At 45.5% G+C, this 21,338-nt stretch overlaps 2 protein-coding genes across 6 annotated transcripts in view; one reads left to right on the top strand and one right to left on the bottom strand.

Moving 5' to 3' along the window:
• LOC134346750 (uncharacterized) overlaps window positions 1-532 on the top strand; it is a 24,277-nt gene extending 23,745 nt beyond the window's left edge. For 3 of the 4 annotated variants that reach the window (XR_010018011.1, XR_010018010.1, XM_063048348.1), the window contains exon 3: window positions 392-532. Coding sequence is in view for 2 of the 4 variants with exons in the window: in XM_063048348.1 (XP_062904418.1) it covers window positions 392-406 (15 nt within the window). In the remaining 2 variants the exon portion in view is untranslated. The remainder of the gene's footprint in view (window positions 1-391) is intronic. The other variant, XM_063048347.1, reaches the window with a different exon arrangement.
• Window positions 1-21,338, bottom strand: part of LOC134346752 (uncharacterized protein CFAP97D2-like) — a 25,113-nt gene extending 3,775 nt beyond the window's left edge. The window contains exons 1-5 of one of the 2 annotated variants that reach the window (XM_063048349.1): window positions 20,994-21,338; window positions 6,712-6,792; window positions 3,643-3,761; window positions 1,846-2,038; window positions 605-685 (exon numbers count right to left, since the gene is read on the bottom strand). In XM_063048349.1, the coding sequence (XP_062904419.1) occupies window positions 608-685; window positions 1,846-2,038; window positions 3,643-3,761; window positions 6,712-6,792; window positions 20,994-21,086 (564 nt within the window). In that variant the 5' untranslated portion in view covers window positions 21,087-21,338 and the 3' untranslated portion in view covers window positions 605-607. Of the gene's footprint in view, window positions 1-604; window positions 686-1,845; window positions 2,039-3,642; window positions 3,762-6,711; window positions 6,793-20,993 lie in introns of those variants that run through there. The other variant, XM_063048350.1, reaches the window with a different exon arrangement.

Here is a 21,338-nt window from a genome sequence, read left to right as displayed (position 1 = left end):
TGGCATCATTCAGCCAGATTTTCAGTCTCTCTCCTATTTGCTGACTCATCACCACCTTTGATTTGGCCTACAACAGTGGCCAAACAGCAAACTTAAATATTGCGTTGGAGCTGTTCTTAGCCACACAATCATATGTGTGCAGCAAATAGAGCAGGGGGCTAAACACACAGCCTTGTGGTACACCTGTGCTGATGGAGATTGTGGAAGAGATACTGTTGCTAATCCAAACTTACTAGGGTCTGCAAGTGAGGAAATTGAGGATCCAATTGCACCAGGAGGTACTGAGGCTAAGGTCTTGGAGCTTATTGATTAATTCTGAGGGGAAGATGGTATTAAATGCTGAGATGTATTTGATAAAGAATATACTGATGTATGCATCTTTGTTGTCCAGATGTTCCAGGGTTGAGCGAAGAGCCAATGAAATGACATCTGCTGTGGACCTGTTCTGCCAGAAGGTAAATTGAAACAGATCCAAGTTGCTTCCTAGGCAGGAATTGATATGTTTCATCATCAAACTCTTAAAGCATGTCATCACTGTGGATGTAAATGAAGCTTTATGAAGGTGTTTACAGATGTAATGCACAGCAAGTTCCAACATGCTTTGGAGTTATGACAAGACAATCTGTTTCTGAGAACACCAGAGATAAATCTCCCATTCTTCAGGAACTCTCCACGTGAACTCCACCTATGGAGAGCACACAGCATCTCAGGTTAACCTTAAGTGAAGCACTCCCTTGGTGCAGCAGAAACTTGGCTTGGAGTACACAGATTTTGTCCCTGTGGTGGGATTTGAACCTACAACCCTGTGTCTCAGAGATAGGAATGCTGTCCACTGAGCCACAACTCATACCTTCACTTGAAATGGATATGTGGAGAGCTGTGGATGCAAGGAACATCTGGGGGAAATTCAATACCATGGGAATGAATTTATAAAGTCAACCACTACCCACAAATAAAGAACCTCCAATATACACATTGTTGTCTTTTAATACATTTTCTGTTTTTTAACCACTTTTACCACTTATAACAATTCTAAGATTCAGTGGCCCAGTGATGTTGTCAGTGCACATTTCTCTGGACGTGGGTATTACGGGCCAGGCTAGTATTTATAAGCCACCCCTAACTGCCCTTGAACCAGGTGGCTTGCTGGGCCTTTTAGATTGAAGGATTTAAGAGTAGGACAAATAGAATTGGTCTGGATGACTTATAGACAAATATAATAGACCCAGTGAACCACATGGATTTTTATGACAGCCTAGTTGTTTTTGTGTCACCATTACAAAATAACGCACATGAAATGCTGGAGGAACTCAGCAGGCCAGGCAGTATCTATGGAAAAAAGTACTCAAGAGGGTGTTTAGAGATGGAAACAGGGAGGAGCTGAGGGCAATACAGAGGGACCTGAAAGCCAGGATCAGGGAGGCTAAAGACAGGTACAGGAGGAAGCTTGAGTGGAAACTCCAGCAGAACAACATGAGAGAGGTCTGGACGGGGATGAGGACCATCACTGGGTTCCGGCAAACTAGCAACAGAGGAGCTGAGGGCAGTGTGGACAGGGCCAACGAACTTAACCTGTTCTTTAACAGATTTGACATTATGATCCCCTGCCCATCCCCCACATGAGCCATCTGTTGTTGGCCCCCAACTAACACATATTAAAGGTTAAAGCAAGGAGAGGTTAAAGCATATTATGAGGCCCTGGGAATATTTGTACATCTTAACATGAATTAAACTGGCCTCGTGGTCAAGCAGATGTAGAGGGTAACCTCAAGTGATGGACAGTTATCGAGAGATTGAAGACAGTCGGGAGCAGTGATGGTCTTCCTCTAGGATTCAGGGTGTTACCTTTGATCTCTGTGCAATGTGCCAGCCACGGGGATAGCGAGTAATGTTGTCCATATATTTCTCCGATTTATTGAAGTCCTCAAGCCACTTGAGGTGGTTGTACTGTGGCTCGACCTCTTTGAGGCGAGCCCACATAGCCTTGTTCTCACGATTTACTCTTTCTAGCTCCCGTTGCCGCCTTTCCCTGTTCAAACTGATTCACAAACAGTACAGCAGTGTAAGAAAGAGTTCACAGTCATCCAGATCACCCTGTCACCCTCAGGTCTCATGGTCTGTAATTCCCTGGACATCTGCATCCCTCCCCCCTTCTTAACCACAGGGTCTGTGTTAACTGGCAGCCAGTCCTCTGTGACTATACCTTCCTCCGACAAACAATTACAATTCTACATCAGCATACTTCTGGACAATTACTGCAAGAGTAACAGCAGCATCAAGTTCCACACAGATAGACAACCAGCAGGGGCATTGTAGACAAGGCACCGGACAAAGTCCCTTGATGTTATTTTAAATAACTTAGTGAAATATTTTACCCTCACCGTCCAACCAACAGTAGTCCTTGCTCCATACAGCCCCTCTGACAGTGTGGCACTGCTGCAATACTGCCTCCAGTTAATAGGCTCCCTAGTTATCTCCCAGCTGGAGCACTAGGTCCTGTCCCAGTCACAGCTTTAATAAGATGCTGGAGCCCAGGAGAGGATGTGGAAGAAGTTTATTGGACCATTTTTAGAGGGAGAGACTGGACAAAATGCAACCTCTCTCCTTGGAATCTAAATGGAGACTCAAAATCAAGAGGGATTTTCCCGAGAGTATATTCGGAGAGGGTTCAGAAGAATTTCATGAAAATGATCCTGGGAATGAAAGGGTTAATGTCTGAGGAATGTCTGACAGCTTTGAGTCTGTACTCGCTGGAGTTTAGAAGAATGAGGGGGGATCTTATTATAACTTATTGAATATTGGAAGGCCTAGATAAAGTGAACATGGAGAGAACGTTTCCTGCATTGGGGGAATCAACGACCAGAGAGCACAGCCTCAGAATAGCAGGATGCCTTGGAATACAAGGATGCCCCTTTAGAACAGAGATGAGGAGGAATTTTTTTTTTTAGCCAGAGCATGATGGATCTGTGGAATTCAGATTAGCTATGGAGGCTAAATCATTGGGCATATTTAAAGCAGAGGTTACTAAGTTCTTGATTAGTATGAGTGTCAATGGTTACAGGGAGAAGGTAGGAGCATGAGGTTGAGAGGTATAATAAATGAACCATGATGGAATGGCAGAGCAGACTCGATGGGCCAAATGACCTAATTCTGCTCCTATGTCTTAAGGTCTGATGGTATAAACAAAAAGAGACAGTTTCCATGAACAGGAGGGTAGGTGACCAGAAGAACCAGGGTTGGGGGAGGGGAGACTATTTATGCACTGCATGTTACTAAGGTCAGGGTCATGCTCCCTGAAAGGACAGTGGGACTGGATTCAACAGCAACCTCCAATAAATGCTGGATGTAGTTGAGCAACACACACACTCGGATTTCCAGCCATCTGCAATTTTCTCTTGTTTATGATTGGATATATTTGCATGACTTTGGAAAAATAGTAAGGAACTGACTGGAAACTTTTTCTCCCAGGGTCATCCGAAGATTGGTGAGCTGCCTGGTTTGCTGCATTAGTTTGAGGGCAGGCCAGGCCCTATGACCAAGCCAGATGTGTCAAACAGGCATGCACAGGCCGCTGTGTATCACAGTTCAGGCACTGAGGATGAAGCAGGTTGCCATTTAACTATCCACTGGAAGGAAAGGCACCTTTTCATCTTGTACTCATTCGTATTGTTAACTCGCCCAGTTGTCCTCATGATTGTTGACATCTTCTCCAGCAGTTTCTTGTTGTTTCTCTCGATGGTGGAGAGACGGTCTTCCTCAAGCTGTGCTTGAATGCAAACAACAATCAGTACATCTAACCGAGGTGCCAGATCTGAATACACTAACACTGCCTTCAATGGACAGACATGAAACCGGCCACCAGGAAGCAGCTGGAGCTTTGAGGGAAGAGACCGGGCCAAATCCCACAAAAATAAACAGTATCAGGTCTGCACTGCACCTTCCGGGGCCCCCAGCCCCCACCTCCCCTGAGAGATTCACAGCCACTGAAGCAGTGTGTGTGAGTGGGAGGAAACCTCACACTGTGGGAGGGGCAGTACTGTACTGAGGGAGGCTCACACTGTGGGAGGAGTGGTACTGAGGGTCACACTGTGAGAAAGGTGGTACTGAGTGAGAGTCTTAGTGGGAAGAGCAGTTCTGAGGGAGCATCACACTGTGAGAGGGGAAGTACTAAGGGAAGGTTACTTTGTGGGAAAGGTGGTACTGTACTAGGGAGTGCTGCACAGCTGGTTGCTGAGTGCTGAGGGAGTACTGCACTGTGGAGGGGCTTGTACTATCACACACTCAGAGCAGATGGTGGGAGTGATGCTCTGCTGGAGGGGCTTGTACTGTCACACTCAGAGCAGATGGTGGGAGTGATGCTCTGCTGAAGGGGCTTGTATTGTCACACTCAGAGCAGATGGTGGGAGTACTGCACTGTGGAAGGGGCTTGTACTGTCACAATCAGAGCAGATGGTGGGAGTGATGCCCTGCTGGAGGGGGCTTGCACTGTCACACTCACAGAGCAGATGGTGGGAGTGATGCTCTGCTGGAGGGGCTTGTACTGTCACTCTCACAGAGCAGATGGTGGGAGTGATGCTCTGCTGGAAGGGGCTTGTACTGTCACTCTCACAGAGCAGATGGTGGGAGTGATGCTCTGCTGAAGGGGCTTGTACTGTTACAGTGTCGCAGAGAAGATGGTGGGAGTACTGCACTGTGGAAGGGGCTTGTACTGTTACAGTGTCACAGAGCAGATGGTGGGAATACTGCTCTGCTGGAGGGGCCATAATAAGACAATGCAAAATGGTGCAAGTGCTGAAAACCTGAAGCTGAAGCAAAATGCAGGTCAGATGCATCTGTGAAGGGAGAATCATTGCTAACATTCTGGTGAAACGTCATCGACCTTTGATATTCACTTGGCAGCATAAAAAAACTGGCCATTTACATTGCTGCTGTGTGATCTTGCTGTGCTTAAATTAACAGCAGAGTTTGGCTCATTGCAACAACAGCTGCACTTCAGGGATCCCATTGACTATGAACACTTTGGGTCTTCAAGAGGAGTTGCTGAACAACAGTTTAGGAATGCAAACCTCCCTTTCTTCGTCACTGTTACAGGAACTGATGCAGTGAGCACTCTGATAATGGCTACATCAACAACTTGACATTTTGCGACAGGTAAAGTTTTGAGAGAACCCACTGCTGTTCCGGTAAAAGGTGACATCTCTGCCATTTCAGAAAGCTCTTCTGACACTGCAACTCTTAGTACCACATACTTCTTTCCCCTTATCCCACCCTTCCTCTTCCACTGCCCTCTCCTATCAGATCCGCCTTCTTCAGGCCTTTGCTCCTTCCACCCATCACCTCTCAGCTTCTAACTTCATTCCCACCCTCACCTTGATCCCAACACCCACCAGCTCTTACTCCACACCTACCCCCCACCTTTTTATACCGGTTATCTTCCCTCTTTCCAGTCCCGGTGAAGGGTCTCAACCCAAAATGTCCCTCCATAGACGCTGCCTGACCTGCTGAGTTCCTCCAGCATCTTGTGTGATGCCCCACACACCAGTGTCAGCCTAGGTTCAATCGATGCGCCACACACCCCCAGCATTTCTCCTTCTCCTCGACCTGCCCCACTAGTTGACTCCTCAGCACTGGCAGTATCTAAAATAATATCGGTGCATTTCCACTCTGTGCAACTAGGGGCCTCAGCAGATCAAGAACAATAAGTAAAAGACATTTTCACCATTTCCCATCCCATTTACACACACGTCACAGTTGTTTTCCACCAACATTTCAGCCCTGACCTGCCAATGCAGTGATAAACAGCAGGGTGATGTGACAGGGACTGGCACGTGTGATAATTGATATCACTTATGCTCCATTTCCCAGTGTCACTCAATGTCATTGAGGTCTCTCTTAACACAGGCAGGCTATGAAAATCAGCTGGTGCAGCTCTTCCGGCAGACACTACGAGCCAGGGACCAACGAAGGTACGAAGGCGCACACCAAATGTGACAATAACAGTCTACAGATAAAGACGCAAACACGGGGAATTCTGCAGATGCTGGAAATTCAAGCAACACACATCAAAGTGGCTGGTGAACGCAGCAGGCCAGGCCTAGAGGTACAGTCAATGTTTCAGGCTGAGACTCCTTCCCCTCCCACTTTCAAATCTCTTACTAGCTCTTCCTTCAGTTAGTCCTGACGAAGGGTCTCGGCCCGAAACGTCGGCTGTACCTCTTCCTAGAGATGCTGCTTGGCCTGCTGCGTTCACCAGCAATTTTGATGTGTGCTACAGATAAAGACGTAGCTTGGTAGCTTATGCAGCTCAAACAATCCAATCGGTCTGTGCTGGCGTTTCTGCCCCACCCACCCCTCACCATCTCCCCCCATCCCAGTCAGTCTGTGTACATCAGCCTCCCCCAAACTATTTCTGCTCTTCAACATGACTTTCCCAGTGCAAGGGGCGATTCTCCATCCTTTCTGCTCTCCTGAGCTCACAGACGATTTGTCTGAGACTGTCAATTCTTCTCCCCTCCACATCATCCTGCACCAACCTTTCCTGGCCAGTGCTTTTGTCTTGGGAGTAACTTCCTGCCCACCTCTGTGTATTTCACTGAGTTTCAATTGAAATAGTTTTAATGGTATAGGGAGACGTACTGACACACTGTCGTGTGAAAGTGCACAGCCATAGGGAGACAATGAGCGCACAGAAGAAGACAAGGAACACCTTACCTTTAGCTTCTTAAATTTCAGTTGAAGATGAGAGAAGGTTTCAGGAGAGTGGTTGTCAACCATTGATTTAACCGCTTGTACCTACAAGAGAATTCGACTGATGAGCTGTTAAGAATATTTTGGCAATGAACAGAACATTTAAAATTAAGTAGACATTAGTAAAATACATACCCAGATCGAGAATCAGCCCCTTGAGACTGTCCATCTATCCATTTCAATTTTGTGACCCCCATCTCAGTTCTAGAATATTCAATTGAGTCCATCTGTCATGTTTTGTTCACATGGACTGACGAAGGGCCAGAACTCGAAATATGAACTGCCCATTTCCCTCCATAGATGCTGCTTGGCCTGCCGATCTCTTCATGCATTTCAGAATCAGAATCAGGTTTAATATCACCAGCATACATCGTGAAATTTGTTGTTTTTGTGACAGCAGTACAATGCAATACATAATAATAAAATCTAAGAATTACAGTTAAAACTATATATAGAATAGTTAAATTTAAGTAGAGCCAAACAAAGTCCTGAGGTAGTGTTCATGGTTTCATTGTCCATTCAGAAGTCTGATAGCAGAGGGGAAGAAGCTGTTCCTGAATCATCGAGTGTGAGCCTTCAGACTCCTGTACCTCCTTCCTTACGGTAACCATGAGAAGAAGGCATGTTCTGGGTGATGGGGGTCTTTAATGATGAATTCCTCCTTTCTGAAGCATCGCTCCTTGAAGGTGTCCTGAATCCTATGGAGACTAGTGCCTATGATGGAGCGGGCTGAGTTTATAGCTTTCCAATGCTGTGCAGTGGCAGCTCCATACCAAATAGTGATGCAACCAGTTAGAATACAGTCAGCCCTCCGTATCCGCAGGTTCCGCATCTGCGGATTCAGCCAACTGCGGATCGAAAATATTTGAAAAAAAAATTCCAGAAAGTTCCAAAGAGCAAACCCTGAATTTGCCGCGCGCTGAGCACTATGCTGAATCCACGCGAATGAAGTGATGTGTAGGCATACCCTGCTGTAGCCTCCCACCATTTCACAGATCCTCAGTCTCTCTCCAGCACTTGTTGTTTGCCTCATGTCTCATTTGTTCGCTACTTGTGTTGTGAGCGAGAGGAAGGGCTTTAAGGCTAGTAAGGGATGGCTGGCTAGCGATGTAAAGTGCTACAGCCTCAAGAACCTAAAGATCATGGGCGAATTGGCATCGGCTGATGCCGAGGCAGCATCAGCGTTCCCGGAAGAGCTACGATGGTTGCGTCTGTACTGAATATGTACAGACCTTTTTTTCTTGTCATTATTCCCTAAACAATGCAGTATAACAACTATTTACATAGCATTTACATTGTATTAGGTATTATAAGTAATCTAGAGATGACTTAAAGTATACGGGAGGATGCGCGTAGGTTATATGCAAATACTATGCCATTTTATATAAGGGACCTGAGCATCCGCGGATTTTGGTATCCGCGGGAGGTCCTGGAACCAATCCCCTCAGATACCGAGGGACGACTGTACTCTCCCTGGTACATCTGTAAAAATTTGCAATTGCCTTTGGTGACATACAAAATCTCCACAAACTCCTTATGAAATCTAACCACTGTCTTTGTGAGTTTTGCTCCATTGGCTGAAAGACCTGTTTCTGTGCAGTAACTTTGTTATGGTTGTGTGATACTAGCCTATTCAGTGTTGGATTGTGTGCATTAACTACCAGCTATTGATTACATTGGTCTTATATGACATTTTTGATGTTGGTTTCACGAGAGCCTCTGACAGAGTAATGAAGCTGTTGGTCTCCATGAGATCTGCTGATGCAGCCTTGCTGGAACCAGCCTCCTGAACCTGCCAGCAAGTGGGTCCTACCCCAGGCTTTCTTTAGGCCTGGGCTGGGAGAGGCTGCGAGTCTGACTGGCTGCATAGCAGGTTGGACCCTCCGCAAAAGGAGGCCACTTCTCCATAGTGCCATGTCAGCTGTCTGAAAGCCCTTTGATTACTTCCAGTCTCTCACTCCTTCTTCACAGCTCACAGCCTTTTCTTCAAGTACTTATTCAATCCCCTTTCACAACTCTCTCTCCAAAAAAAAACATTTCTGCATGGTATCATGCAAAGGAGCAGGTCCTATGGCCACTGAGACAATGCCCAATCCCATGAACACTAATCCTATTCGGTTCTCCACATTCCCATCAGCCACCCATTTACACTAAACCTATTTGGTTCTCTCCACATTCCCATCAACGATCCATTTCGGTTCTTTCCACATTCCCATCACCTGCCCACAAATTCTACTACCCACCTACAAGGAGGGGGCAGTAATTAAGCCGCTAATTGGCCTACCAACCTGCATATCTTCGGGATGTGGGGGGAAACTGGAGCACCCCACATAGAGGTCATGATTGAACCTGGGTGGCTGGAATTGCACCCTCTGGTTCTTTTCTCTATCACCTTCAGTTGATGACCTTCAATCACCAGTAACCCTGCTAGTGGAGACAGTAGATAAACACTTCATGTTGTGTACACCCAGCTTCAATCTCCCCTTAAAATGGAGGGCCTGAAGGGACCATCTGCACAAATATTACCTTATTACAGACTCTGTCCAAAACCAAACCCCAAGGTCAGTTGCTATCAGCTAAATGTACATCCTTGAGAATTAGAGTGAACAGGAAGTAAACCACATATCTTTGAAGTTCTTTTGTTCACATCTAATTGCTCCACTGACAAAACTTGGCCAAACAGACTTCAACAATGTAATCAGTATTAACAGCCCGTTGTCATGGAGTATTCTCTTTCAATCTAATCCGATCCTTCAGATTACAGCAATAATTACATGGTTCAACTCTCACCCTTCTTAGCAGCACCACTGTCGTAATGAGTCCCTTGACAATATTGTCAGCATATCCCTAAGTATTTACAATCCTAACATCTCTGTGAGGTCAATCTCTGTGAGCTAGAGCCTGCTCTTCTACCTTGGCCACATGCTCAGATTCAGAATCAGGTTTATCATCACTGTATGTTGTGAAATGTGTGAAATCTGACAAGGGAAATCAAAGCTAATGAAAAAGCAAAAGAGAGGGCATACAACAAAGCAAACATTAATGGGGAGACAGGATTGGGAAGCTTTTAAAACCCTATAGAGAGCAACTAAAAGAATCATTAGGAGGGAAAAGATGAAATATGAAAGCAAGCTAGCAAACAATATCAAAGGGGATAGTAAAAGCTTTTCCAAGTATGTGAGTGGATATAGGACCACCAGCAAATGAGGCTGGAGAAATAATAATGAGGGACGAGGAGATGGCAGATGAACTAAATGAGTATCTTGCATCAGTCTTCACTGTGGAAGACATTAGCAGTGTGTCAGATGTTGAAGGGTGTGAGGGATGAGAAGTGAGTGCAATTACTATTATAAGGGAGAAGGTGCTCAAAAAGCTGAGAGACCTAAGGGTACATAAGTCACCTGGACCAGATGAACAGCACCCTAGGGTTCTGAAAGGGATAGTGGTAGAGATCGTGAAGGCATTAGTAATGATTTTTCAAAAATCATAAGAGAGGAGGAAGGTAGCAGAAAGGAAATTATAGACCAGTTAGCCTGAGGTCAATGGTTGGGAAGATGTTGGAGCCAATTGTTAAGGATGAGGTTATGGAGTACTTGGAGACACAGGACAAGATAGGATAAAGTCAGCATGGTTTCCTTAAGAGAAAACCCTGCCTGACGAACCTTTTGGAATTCTTTGGGGAGATTACAAGTAGGATAGATAAAGGGAATGTAGTGGGTGTTGTATATTTGGACTTTCAGAAGGCCTTTGACAAGGTGCCACACATGAGGCTACTTACTAAGAGCCTATGGTATTACAGAAAAGTTACCGGTATGGTTAGAGCATTGGCTGACTGCTAGGAGGCAGCGCATGGGAATAAAAGGATCCTTTTCTGGTTGGCTGCCAGTAACTAGTAGTGTTTCACAACGATTGGTGTTGGGACTGCTTCTTTTTTATGCGGTATATCAATTACTTAGATGATGGAATAGATGACTTTGTTACACACACAAGATGCTGGAGGAACTCAGCAGGCCAGGCAGCATCTATGGAAAAAAGTACAGTCGATATTTTGGGCTGAGGCCCTTCGGCATGCTGCCTGGCCTGCATTTTATGTGTGTTGCTTGGATTTTCAGCATCTGCAAATTTTCTCTTGTTTGTAGATGGCTTTGTTGCCAAGTTTGCAAATGATACGAAGATTGGTGGAGAGGGAGGTAGTGTTGAGGAAACAGGTAGGATGAAGAAGGACTTAGACAGATTAGGAGAATGGACAACAGAGTGGCAAATGAAATACAATGTTGGAAAATGCATGGTCATGTACTTTGGAAGTAGAGATAAACGTGCAAACTATTTTCCAAATGGGGAGAAAATCCAAAAATCTGAGATGTAACGGGACTTGGGAGTCCTTGTGCAGAGCACCCTAAAGATTAGCTTGCAAGTAGAGTGGATGGTTAGGAAGGCAAATACAATGTTAGCATTCATTTCAAGATGTCTAGAATACAAGCAAAGCGATGTGATGCTGAGTCTTTATAAGGCACTGGTGAGGCCTCACTTTGAGTATTGTGAACAGTTTTGGGTTCCTTATCTAAGAAAAGATGTTCTGGCAATGCAGAGGGTTCAGAGGAGGTTCACAAGGATGATTCCGGGAATGAAAGGGTTATCATACAAGTAAAGTTTGATAGCTCTGGGTCTGTACTCGTTGATATTCAGAAGGATGAGGGGGGATCACATTGAATGTTGAAAGACCTAGACAGAGTAGTTATGGAAAGGATGTTTCCCATGATGGGAGAGTCTAGGACAAGAGGGCACATCCTCAGGATAGAGGGGTGTCCATTTAAAACAGAGATGCGGAGAAATTTCTTTTGCCAGAAAGTGGTGAATTTGTGGAATTTATTACCACAGGCAGCCGTGGAGGCCAGGTTGTTGGGGGAATTTAAGGCAGAGCTTGATTGGTTCTGATTGGACATGGCATTAAATGTTATGGGGAAAAGGGAGTGGAGCTGAGAAGGGTAAAAAAGAATCAGCCATGACTGGATGGTGGAGCAGACTCGATGGGCCAAATGGCCTAATTCTGCTCCTATGTCTTATGGTCTTATGATGTTGTTTTGAGGCAGCAGGGCACTGCAATACATAATATTAAAAAAACTGTAAATTATATATATTTTTAAATAAGTAAGTAGTGCAAAAAGAGATCAAAAATAGGACATGTTCATGGGTTCATTTTCTGTAAAAAAAATCTGATGGTGGGGGAAATAAGTTGTTTCTGAAACATTGAGCGTGTGTCTTCAGGCTTCTGTACCTCTTCCTCGATGGTAGCAATGAGAAGAGGGCAAGTCCTGGTTGATGGTCCTTAATGATGGAAACCACCTTTCTGAGGCGCCGCGTTTTGAAGGTTTTCAAGGCCAGTGTCCACGATGGAGCTGGCTGAGTTTACAACTTACTGGCAGCATTTTTCATCCTGTTCAGATACCAGATGGTGATCCAAACAGTTAGAATGCTGTACACGGTACAGCTGTAGAGATTTGCAAGAGTCCTTGGTGAGATAATAAATCTCCTCAAACTCCTAATGAAATATAGCCTCTGTCATGCCTTCTGTGTAATTGCATCAATAAGTTGGGCCCAGGATAGATTCTCAGAGATGCTGACACCCAGGAACATGAAACTGCTCACCCTTTCCACTGCTGATCCCTGGATAAGGACTGGTGTGTGTCCCCTCGGCATCCCCTTCCTGAAGTCCACAATCAATTCCTTGGGCTTTCTGACATTGAATACAAGGTTGTTGTTGCTACACCACTCAAACAGCTATCTATCTGGCTCCTCTACACCTCTTCAACAGCAGCTGAAATTCTGCCAACGATAGTTGTGTCATCGGCAAGTTTATACATGGTGTTCGAGTTGTACCTAGCCACCAAATTGTGATGTAGGAGAGACCTTTGTGTATTAAATGTCCTGGTGTTTTCATTCTCATTAGCTCCTGGTTTACACATCCAGGTTCTATAACCTACACCTGATAAAACTTCCAAATCCCCTCCCCTCCCTATTCCCATGATCTAATTCAGCCTCACACCACTTCAAAATCTCTTCCATCCATTACATCCCCTCTTCTTGTTGCTGCCATTGGGGAGGAAGTACAGGAGCTCGAGGACCCACATTCAATGATTCAGAAGCAAATTCTTCCCTTTGCTGTCAGATTTCTGAATGATCTATGAACCCATGAACACTATTTTGTTATTTCTTTTTTTGCATTATCTATTCATTTAGTAATTTATAGTAATTTTATGTCTTTGCACCACACAGAAGCCACAAACAAAAACTTTCACCTCCCCAAGTCAGTGATAATGAATGTAATTCTGATTCCTTTCTCTGATTCTGCTTCCTTCACATCCCTGACCTTCATCTGTCAACCTCTGGCAGCTGTGACTTCAGGTGGCTCGGTTTTGAACTCTACAATTCCCTCTATCTATCTATCTATCTAAATATCTATCTCTCTCTCCCCCCTCTCTCCCCCCTCTCTCTCTCCCCCTCTCTCTCTTTCTCCCTTCTCTCTCCCCTCTCTCTCTCCCCCTCTCTCCCCTCTCTCTATCCCCCTCTCCCCCTCTCTCTCACCTCTCTCTCTCCCCCCTCTCTCTCCCCCCCTCTCTCTCTCCCCCCCTCTCTCCCCTCTCTTTCCCCTCTCTCTCCCCTCTCCCTAACCTCTCTCTCTCTCCCCCCTCCCCCTCTCTCTCTCCCCCCCTCTTTCCCCTCTCTCTCCCCTCTCCCTCCCTCCCTCTCTCTCTCTCTCCCTCCCCTCTCTCCCCCTCTCTCTCTCCCCCCTCTCTCTCCCCTCTCTTTCCCCTCTCCCTCCCCTCTCTCTCCTCTCTCTCTCTCCCCTCTCTCTCTCCTCTCTTTCCCCTCTCTCTCCCCTCCCTCCCCCCCCTCTCTCTCTCTCCCTTCCCTCTCTCTCCTCGCTCTCTCTCTCCCCCCGCCACCCCGGAATATATGGTCACTTGCTTTTTTCCCAGTAACTCATTGAGTGCTAAAGTAAAATTGCTAAATTAGTTTATTATTGTAACATTTTTTACAATTTGCAAAGTTTTCCTTCTTTTGCACATTGGTTGTGTGTCAGTCTTTATTTGAGTGTTTTTTCATAGATTCTATTGTTTGTCTTTAATTTTCCTCTCAATGCCTGTGAGAAGATGAATCCCAAGGTAGTGTATGGTAACATATACGTACTTTGATAATAAACTCACTTTGAACTTTGATGTACCGAAGTACATTGAACAACTTCTCTCGCATACAGTTCAAATAGTTAGTGCATTGAGGTAGTACAAGAGAATAAAGTGTTAGTTACAGTTGAGTGTAGTGTAGGTTGACAAGGTCACCATGATGAAGATTGTGAGGTCAAGAGTCCATCTTATCAAACTAAAAAATCTATTCAATAATCTTGTAACAGCAGGATAGAATCTCTCTTTGAATCTAGTACATGCTTTCAGGCTTTTGTACCTTCAACCGTTGCTTGGATTGCTTCAAGTGTTTGTGATACATTAGAAACTGTATAAATACAAGTTGTTGTTGAGAGAATTCCTACTGAGGATCCCAACATCACTTGCTTCCAGAATTCCGAGCTCAACCCTGCATAATTCGGGAAAGGAAAATGCAGGGAATCCCTCCGATCTGAATAACTAGTCTGCACCACACTGATGAGGTAACGTTCATGGAAAAGTCAGAGTCTTTCTTCCCCTGTTTCTATACTGGAATGTTTTTTTTTCCCCTCTTGAAAATAAAACAAAGAATAGAGAGAAACCAGTGAGCTCTCAGCTGCAACCCTCAGCTACAAAAAAGGAAAGTAACATATCTGCCTTGTCAAGTGGTTGGAAGGAGAAGCTATAGCTGACAGCCATGTATTGGAACTGCAGCTCTTAACTGAGTCATTGCAGTGTTTACATGGGCTATGAACAATATTCTTAATCTGATTCAACAATTACATAGTTTTCCACCAACACATGGACATCATGCGATGTCTGAACATCTGTAGCACTCCACTCCACAAGAAGCACTGTTATTCAACTCACCCTACCCATCTCTCAAATACAAAATGTTTCCATGAAACCTACAGTGTTTCTTTCACATGTGACCTGTCCAGGGTCATGAAGTTCAAAACCACACATTTTAGCACTGGAAATTGGCATCACACTCAAACTGAAGCACAGAATCAGTCCACATTGGCAGCCAACGTCCTGTCAGCCTGTCAAGTCCATGCCATCTCTTTGAAAGAGTTTCCCTGCTTTCCTCCCCCAGATCTGTAGACTTCTTCATTCCCAATATTCCTCCAAATTCCTGTAGGTTCCATACAGGCAGTGTGTCTCAGTGTAGTAAAGAGTTTCTCACCTTCCCTCTGACTCTTTTCAAAATGTGCTCTCTGTCCACCAAACTTTCCTCCAATGGAGAAACAGTTTCTCAAGTAAAGTAGAAGTTAATGGGCACCAAGGGGAAATCTCACCAGTGGCTGAAGTCATTCCTTGTACAAAGAAGGATGGTTTACGGTTGTTGGAGATCTATCATTTCAGTCCCAGGACATCACTATAGGAGTTCCTTGGTATTGTGTCCTTGGTACAAACTTTTTCAGATACTTCATTAGCCAGAAGCTCATGCGAGATGTTTACTAATGATACATAAGGTTCAATTCCAGTCACAACTCCTCACCAAATGGAGACACAAAAGATGGCAGATGTTGGAATCCAGAGCAATCTATGCCTGAATACAGCATGATCTAGACAATGTTCTTCAAAATGGTGAGATATTTCATTTCACAAGTGAGCATTGGAGTTTTGTTTTTTATATCCTACCGAACATTGGTATCCCTGAAAGTGTGACAATTTCCCCATGTTACACTGGAAGTATGAATCTGATCCCTGTCAGTGCAATGCTCTCCCAGGGTCACATTGCAAGTGCAGGCCTGTCTGACAGTGTAACACTCTCCCCGTGTCACATTGGACTTGCAGGCCTGTCTAACTGTACAACACTCTCCCAGTGCCACACTGGAAGTGCAGACCTGTCTGAGAGTTCAGTACTCTCCCCATGTCACACTCGAAGTGCAGGCCTGTCTGACAGTGTAACACTCTCCTGGTGTCACACTGGAAGTGCAGGTTTATATGACCGTGCACTGCTCTCCCAGTGTCATATTGAAACTGCAGGCCTGTCTGACCGTGCAACACTCTCCCAGTGTCACACCGGAAGTGTAGGCCTGTCTGACCATGTACTGCTCTCCCAGTGTCACACTGGAAGTGTAGGCCTGTCTGACCATGTACTGCTCTCCCAGTGTCACACTGGAAGTGTAGGCCTGTCTGACCATGTACTGCTCTCCCAGTGTCACACTGGAAGTGTAGGCCTGTCTGACCATGTACTGCTGTCCCAGTGTCACACTGGAAGTGCAGGACTGTCTGGCTGTGCAACACTTTCCCCAGTGTCACACTGGAAGTGTAGACCTCTCTGTCGGTGCAGCCCTTTCCCTGTGTGGCCACTGGAAGTGCAGACCTGTCTTACGGTGCATCCCTCTCCCAGTGTCATGCTGGAAGTGTAAGTCTGTCTGACAGTGCAGCACTCTCCCAGTGCCACACTGGAAGTGCAGGCTTGTGTGACAGTGCAACACTCTCCCAGTGCCACACTGGAAGTGCAGGCTTGTCTGACAGTGCAGCACTCTCCCAGTGCCACACTGGAAGTGCAGGCTTGTGTGACAGTGCAACACTCTCCCAGTGCCACACTGGAAGTGCAGGCTTGTGTGACAGTGCAACACTCTCCCAGTGCCACACTGGAAGTGCAGAGCTTGTTCACAGCTTGAGTTTCTTAAATGAGATTTGAGTTTCCCCCGCCCCCCGACTGTTCATGGAAGATGGAAGCTCGTGCATCACAGCTGAAACCTTTATGTCAACAGAGAGACAAGGCTGGGACTCTGTTCTCTGAACATAAAAGGTGATGGAATAAGAAAGCCTCTCTGACTGAGGGACACATGCTTTGAATGGGTTACAGAGAGGCTATGTGATTTATGACACACTTATGCATAACTGTAACAGAGACAATCTCATTAACATCTCCACAGCCAATTTTCACAGTGAAAATATTCAACAGCTGGACCTTCTGGTGAATAATTATGTGAAAAAGAGTGCAGTCTGAATTATACTGTGATGAATGGAACAACTGCCCCATTAACCAAAGCATCTAAGCACAACAGGTTCTTGAAAAGTTATTTGAGATAGTTATCGAATAAAATACATTAGCAGGGGTTCCAGCTTCAAAGTTCAAAGTAAATTTATTATTAAAGTACATATATGTCACCATATACAGTACTAGCTTGAGATGTGTCTTCATAAAGGCATTTACAGGAAAAATAAAGAAATACAATAGAATTTATGAAAAACTATATTTAATGAAGACTGACTAACAACCAATATGCAAAAGAAGGCAAATCATGCAAATAATAAAAAAGTCAATAAATAATACTTGTAGACTTATAGAGTCCTTGAAAGTGATTCTATAGATTGTGGAGTAATTTAGCATTGAGGTGAGTAAAGTTATTCGCTCTGGTTCAGAAACTTTTCTGATTTAAAAGCATCTTCCTCAATAAAAAGGAAGTGAAGTGAAGACAGACCATTGTTGGCAGAATCTCAGATAGAGATGAGTGTGCATACAGGAGTGAGATATACCAACTAGTGGAATGGTGTCGCAGCGACAAGCTTGAACTCAATGTCAGTAAGACGAAAGAGCTGATTGTGGACTTCAGGAAGGGTAGGACGAAGGAACACATACCAATCCTCATAGAGGGATCAGAAGTGGAGAGAGTGAGCAGCTTCAAGTTCATGGGTGTCAAGATCTCTGAGGACCTAACCTGGTCCCAACATATCGCTGCAGCTATAAAGGAGGCAAGACAGTCACTGTACTTCATTTGGAGTTTGAAGAGATTTGGTATGTCAACAAAAACACTCAAAAACTTCTATAGATGTACAGTAGAGAGCATTCTGACAGGCTGCATCATTGTCTGGTATGAGGGGGTTGGGGGAATACGGCACAGGACCGAAAGAAGCTGCAGAGGGTCATAAATTTAGTTGGCTCCATCTTGGGTATTAGCCTACAAAGTACCCAGGACATCTTCAAGGAGTGGTGTCTCAGAAAACAGCGTCCATTATTAAGGACCTCCAGCACCCAGGGCATGCCCTTTTCTCACTGTTACCATCAGGTAGGAGGTACAGAAGCCTGAAGACACACTCTCAGCAATTCAGAAACAGTTTCTTTCCCTCTGCCATCCGATTCCTGAATGGACATTGAACCTGTGAACACTACCTCACTTTTTCAATATATAGTATGTTTTTGCACGATTTTTAATCTCCAATATACATATACTGTAATTGATTTACGTATTCATTTTTTTCTTCTATATTAACAAACTTCACGACACATGCCAGTGATAATAAACCTGATTCTGATTCTGAAATTCTGACAAAGAACAATTCGCAACTTCACCATGTTCCAAAACCTTAGATATGTAGTTATTGCTGTAAAACAGGAATCAATACATTTGAATTCACTGTAAATGGCCTGAGGTTGGTGAGGCAGTTCCGGTTACTTTTCTCTGGTAGAAGACTGTAGATAGGGTGCAGACAGAGCTCAGGGAGTTGGCCACAAACACCACCACTATTCACTTTACCCCTCAGTCCAACTCCCTCTCCAACACCTCTGTCCTCTCCTGTTCCCCAAGGTGGAACTGCACTTTGCCTCCTTCCACTGGCCACATTACAGCACCCAACACTCACATCTCCCCACCCTGTCTATCCCCTATCCCTCCACCATGATTGACCTGCAGTACATTTCCAACATTTTCCTGTTTGGATGGGTTTTGTTCTTTATTTTCCAAATTTATTTGTCATTCTCCACCCTGTTACACATTTCCATCTTTTGCTCCCTCCCTTCCCCCCTTTCACTGTCCCTCAAAACTAACCTAATTTACGAAATGACAACCAATCAGCTCATTGATAAGTATATAAAGGCCAAGCATATGGAGAACACAGCACGATTAACAGCACACTGATGATGTCTCCTCGCATGGTGACGAAACATTTGTGAGTAATGTGCCAAGATTGGAGAACAACTCAACCCTACCATTAAACACCCGAGCTACACATTTTCTGAATTATTTCCAATCTAACCTCTAAATAACACCAAGATTATTTAATGTTATTTCCTGTGCACGTGTATGAAAAACAAAATAATTGTTGCTCTGGATCCAAAAAGATAAAGAACATAATGAAAATAATAGTAAAAAAAACACAAAATGAATATATACATAAACAAGAGAAAATCTGCCGACGCTGGAAATCCAAGCAACACACACAAAATGCTGGAGGAACTCAGCAGGCCAGGCAGCATCTATGGAAAAGAGTACAGTTAATATTTTGGGCCGAGACACTTCAGCAGGACCGGAGATAAAAAGATGAGGAGTAGATTTAAAAGGTGGAGGGGAGGGGAGGGAGAAAGAACAGGTGATAGGTGAAACCGGGAGGGGAGAGGGGTGAAGTGAAGAGCTTGGAAGTAGATTGGTGAAAGAGATACAGGGCTGGAGAAGGGGGAACTCTGATAGGAGAGGACAGAAAGCCATGGAATAAAGAGATGGGAGGAGGAGAACCAGAGGAAGTTAATGGACAGACAAGGAGATAAGGTGAGAGAGGGAAAAGGGGATGGGAAATGGGGAAGGAGGGGGCATGACTGGAAGTTAGAGAAGTCAATGTTCATGCCATCAGGTTGCAGGCTACCCAGACGGAATATAAATTGTTGTTCCTCCAATCTGAGTGTGTCCTGATTGCGACAGTAAAGGAGGCCATGAATTGACATCAGAATGGAAGTGGGAAGTGGAATTAAAATGGGTGGCCACCGGGAGTACCTGCTTCTTGTGGTGCAGGTGCTCGGTGAAGCAGCCTCACCGATATACAGAAGGCCACACCGGGATCACCAGACACAGTATATGACTCCAATAGACTTACAAGTGAAGTGTCGCCTCACCTGGAATGGACTCTTTGGGGCCCTGAATGGTAGCGAGGGAGGAAGTGAAGGGGCAGGTATAACACCTGTTCCACTTGAAAGGATAAGTGCCAGGAGGGAGATCAGTGGGGAGGACAAATGGACAAGGGAGTCACGTAAGGAGCGATCCCTGCGGAAAGCAGAAAGTCGGGGGAGGAGGGCGAGGGCTTATATATATAGATCGATTGTATGTCTATGAAGTGACACTCGGTTGCACATAAGGTGGCTGACCAGGAAATAATAAAGTAGCGGTGGAATTAGTGGGTAGAGGTGTTGATCAGTCCTACTGCTTGGGGAAAGTAACTGATTTTGAGTCTGCTGGTCCTGCCATGGATGCTATGTAGACTCTTCCTTGATGGGAGTGGGACATGAACAGGGTGGGTGGGATCCTTCATGGTGTTACTTGGCCCTTTACCAGCTCCTTTCTTTCTATATGCCCTTGATGGCAGGCAGGCTGGTTGGTGCCGGTGATGCAATGGGCAGTTTCCATACCAAGCACTCTTGCAGCTTGTTAGGTTGCTCTCTACTGTGCCTCTACTGTTCAAGTTTTTTAAAATGTCAAAATAGACATATGTCACCATATACAACCCTGAAATTCATTTTCTTGAGGGGAAACTTGTGCTATAGAATGACACAAGTATGGATGTGAAAAGTCCAGCTCCTCAGAAAGTAGAGGTATTGGTGAGCTTTCCTGATTGTGTAGGATGTGATCTGGGACCATGAGAGGTTGTCTGTGATGTGCACTCCCAGCAGTTTCCACTGTTGTTCCCCGATGTAAGGGGGTGCGGTGTGAGTGGAGGGGAACGGACACAGACGGCTGCAGGAACTCACCAAATCAGGCAGCCTCTGTGGAAGGAAATGAACAAAAGACGTTTTCAGCCAAGACCCTCAATCAGGACTGGAAAGAAAGAGGGTCAGGGCTTGTCCATAACCACCCTCCTGACCCACGGAATTCCTCCAGCAGTGTATGTGTATGTGTGTAGCGCCAGATGTCCAGCTTCTGCAGTCTAGCCTCTGGGGTGCGAAACTTCTGAACAATTACCAGCTCTGATGGACGTTCTCCCTGCTCAGGTGCTGCCTGATCCGCTGAGGATTCCAACATTCTTATTGTTCACCTTTATTCGTGCAGTCGTTACTTGTTGGGATGAAAACCAGAAGGGAGTGGGCAGTCCCGAATCATCCAACGCCGATTGCCCCTTCCACTCCTCCCCCTCTCCCCGACCTACCTTTCGCCGGTGCGCCAGGTAACTGGTCTGGTCCCACCTCTGCTGCAAGAGCTTGTTCCCACAGGGGAGGATGGGCTGGTAGGCGCGGTGCATAGCCGGCCGGGCGCTGGGTGTCCGCTGCCGAGAAAGCTCCGGTGTGTGCCCGGGCTCCGTGTTTGCCGCGGATCATGTGCCAGTTGCTATGACAAGCAGCAGAGTCGCTGCAACAAGAAGTCTTTTGTTCCACGGCGACCGAGGTAACAGTGCTCCCGCATCGCGCCAGGCTGGCTGGTGCGTCGATCAGCCTTCGCGATGCACAGAGGGAACTGGGAGCACGAGTGCAGCCCCTCGCTGCAAAACCGTGTG

Source organism: Mobula hypostoma, chromosome 5, assembly GCF_963921235.1.
Source record: "Mobula hypostoma chromosome 5, sMobHyp1.1, whole genome shotgun sequence".
NCBI classification, from domain to species: domain Eukaryota; kingdom Metazoa; phylum Chordata; class Chondrichthyes; order Myliobatiformes; family Myliobatidae; genus Mobula; species Mobula hypostoma.
Note: the sequence above shows the minus strand (reverse complement) of the source record. Positions and strands in the feature narration are given on the sequence as shown.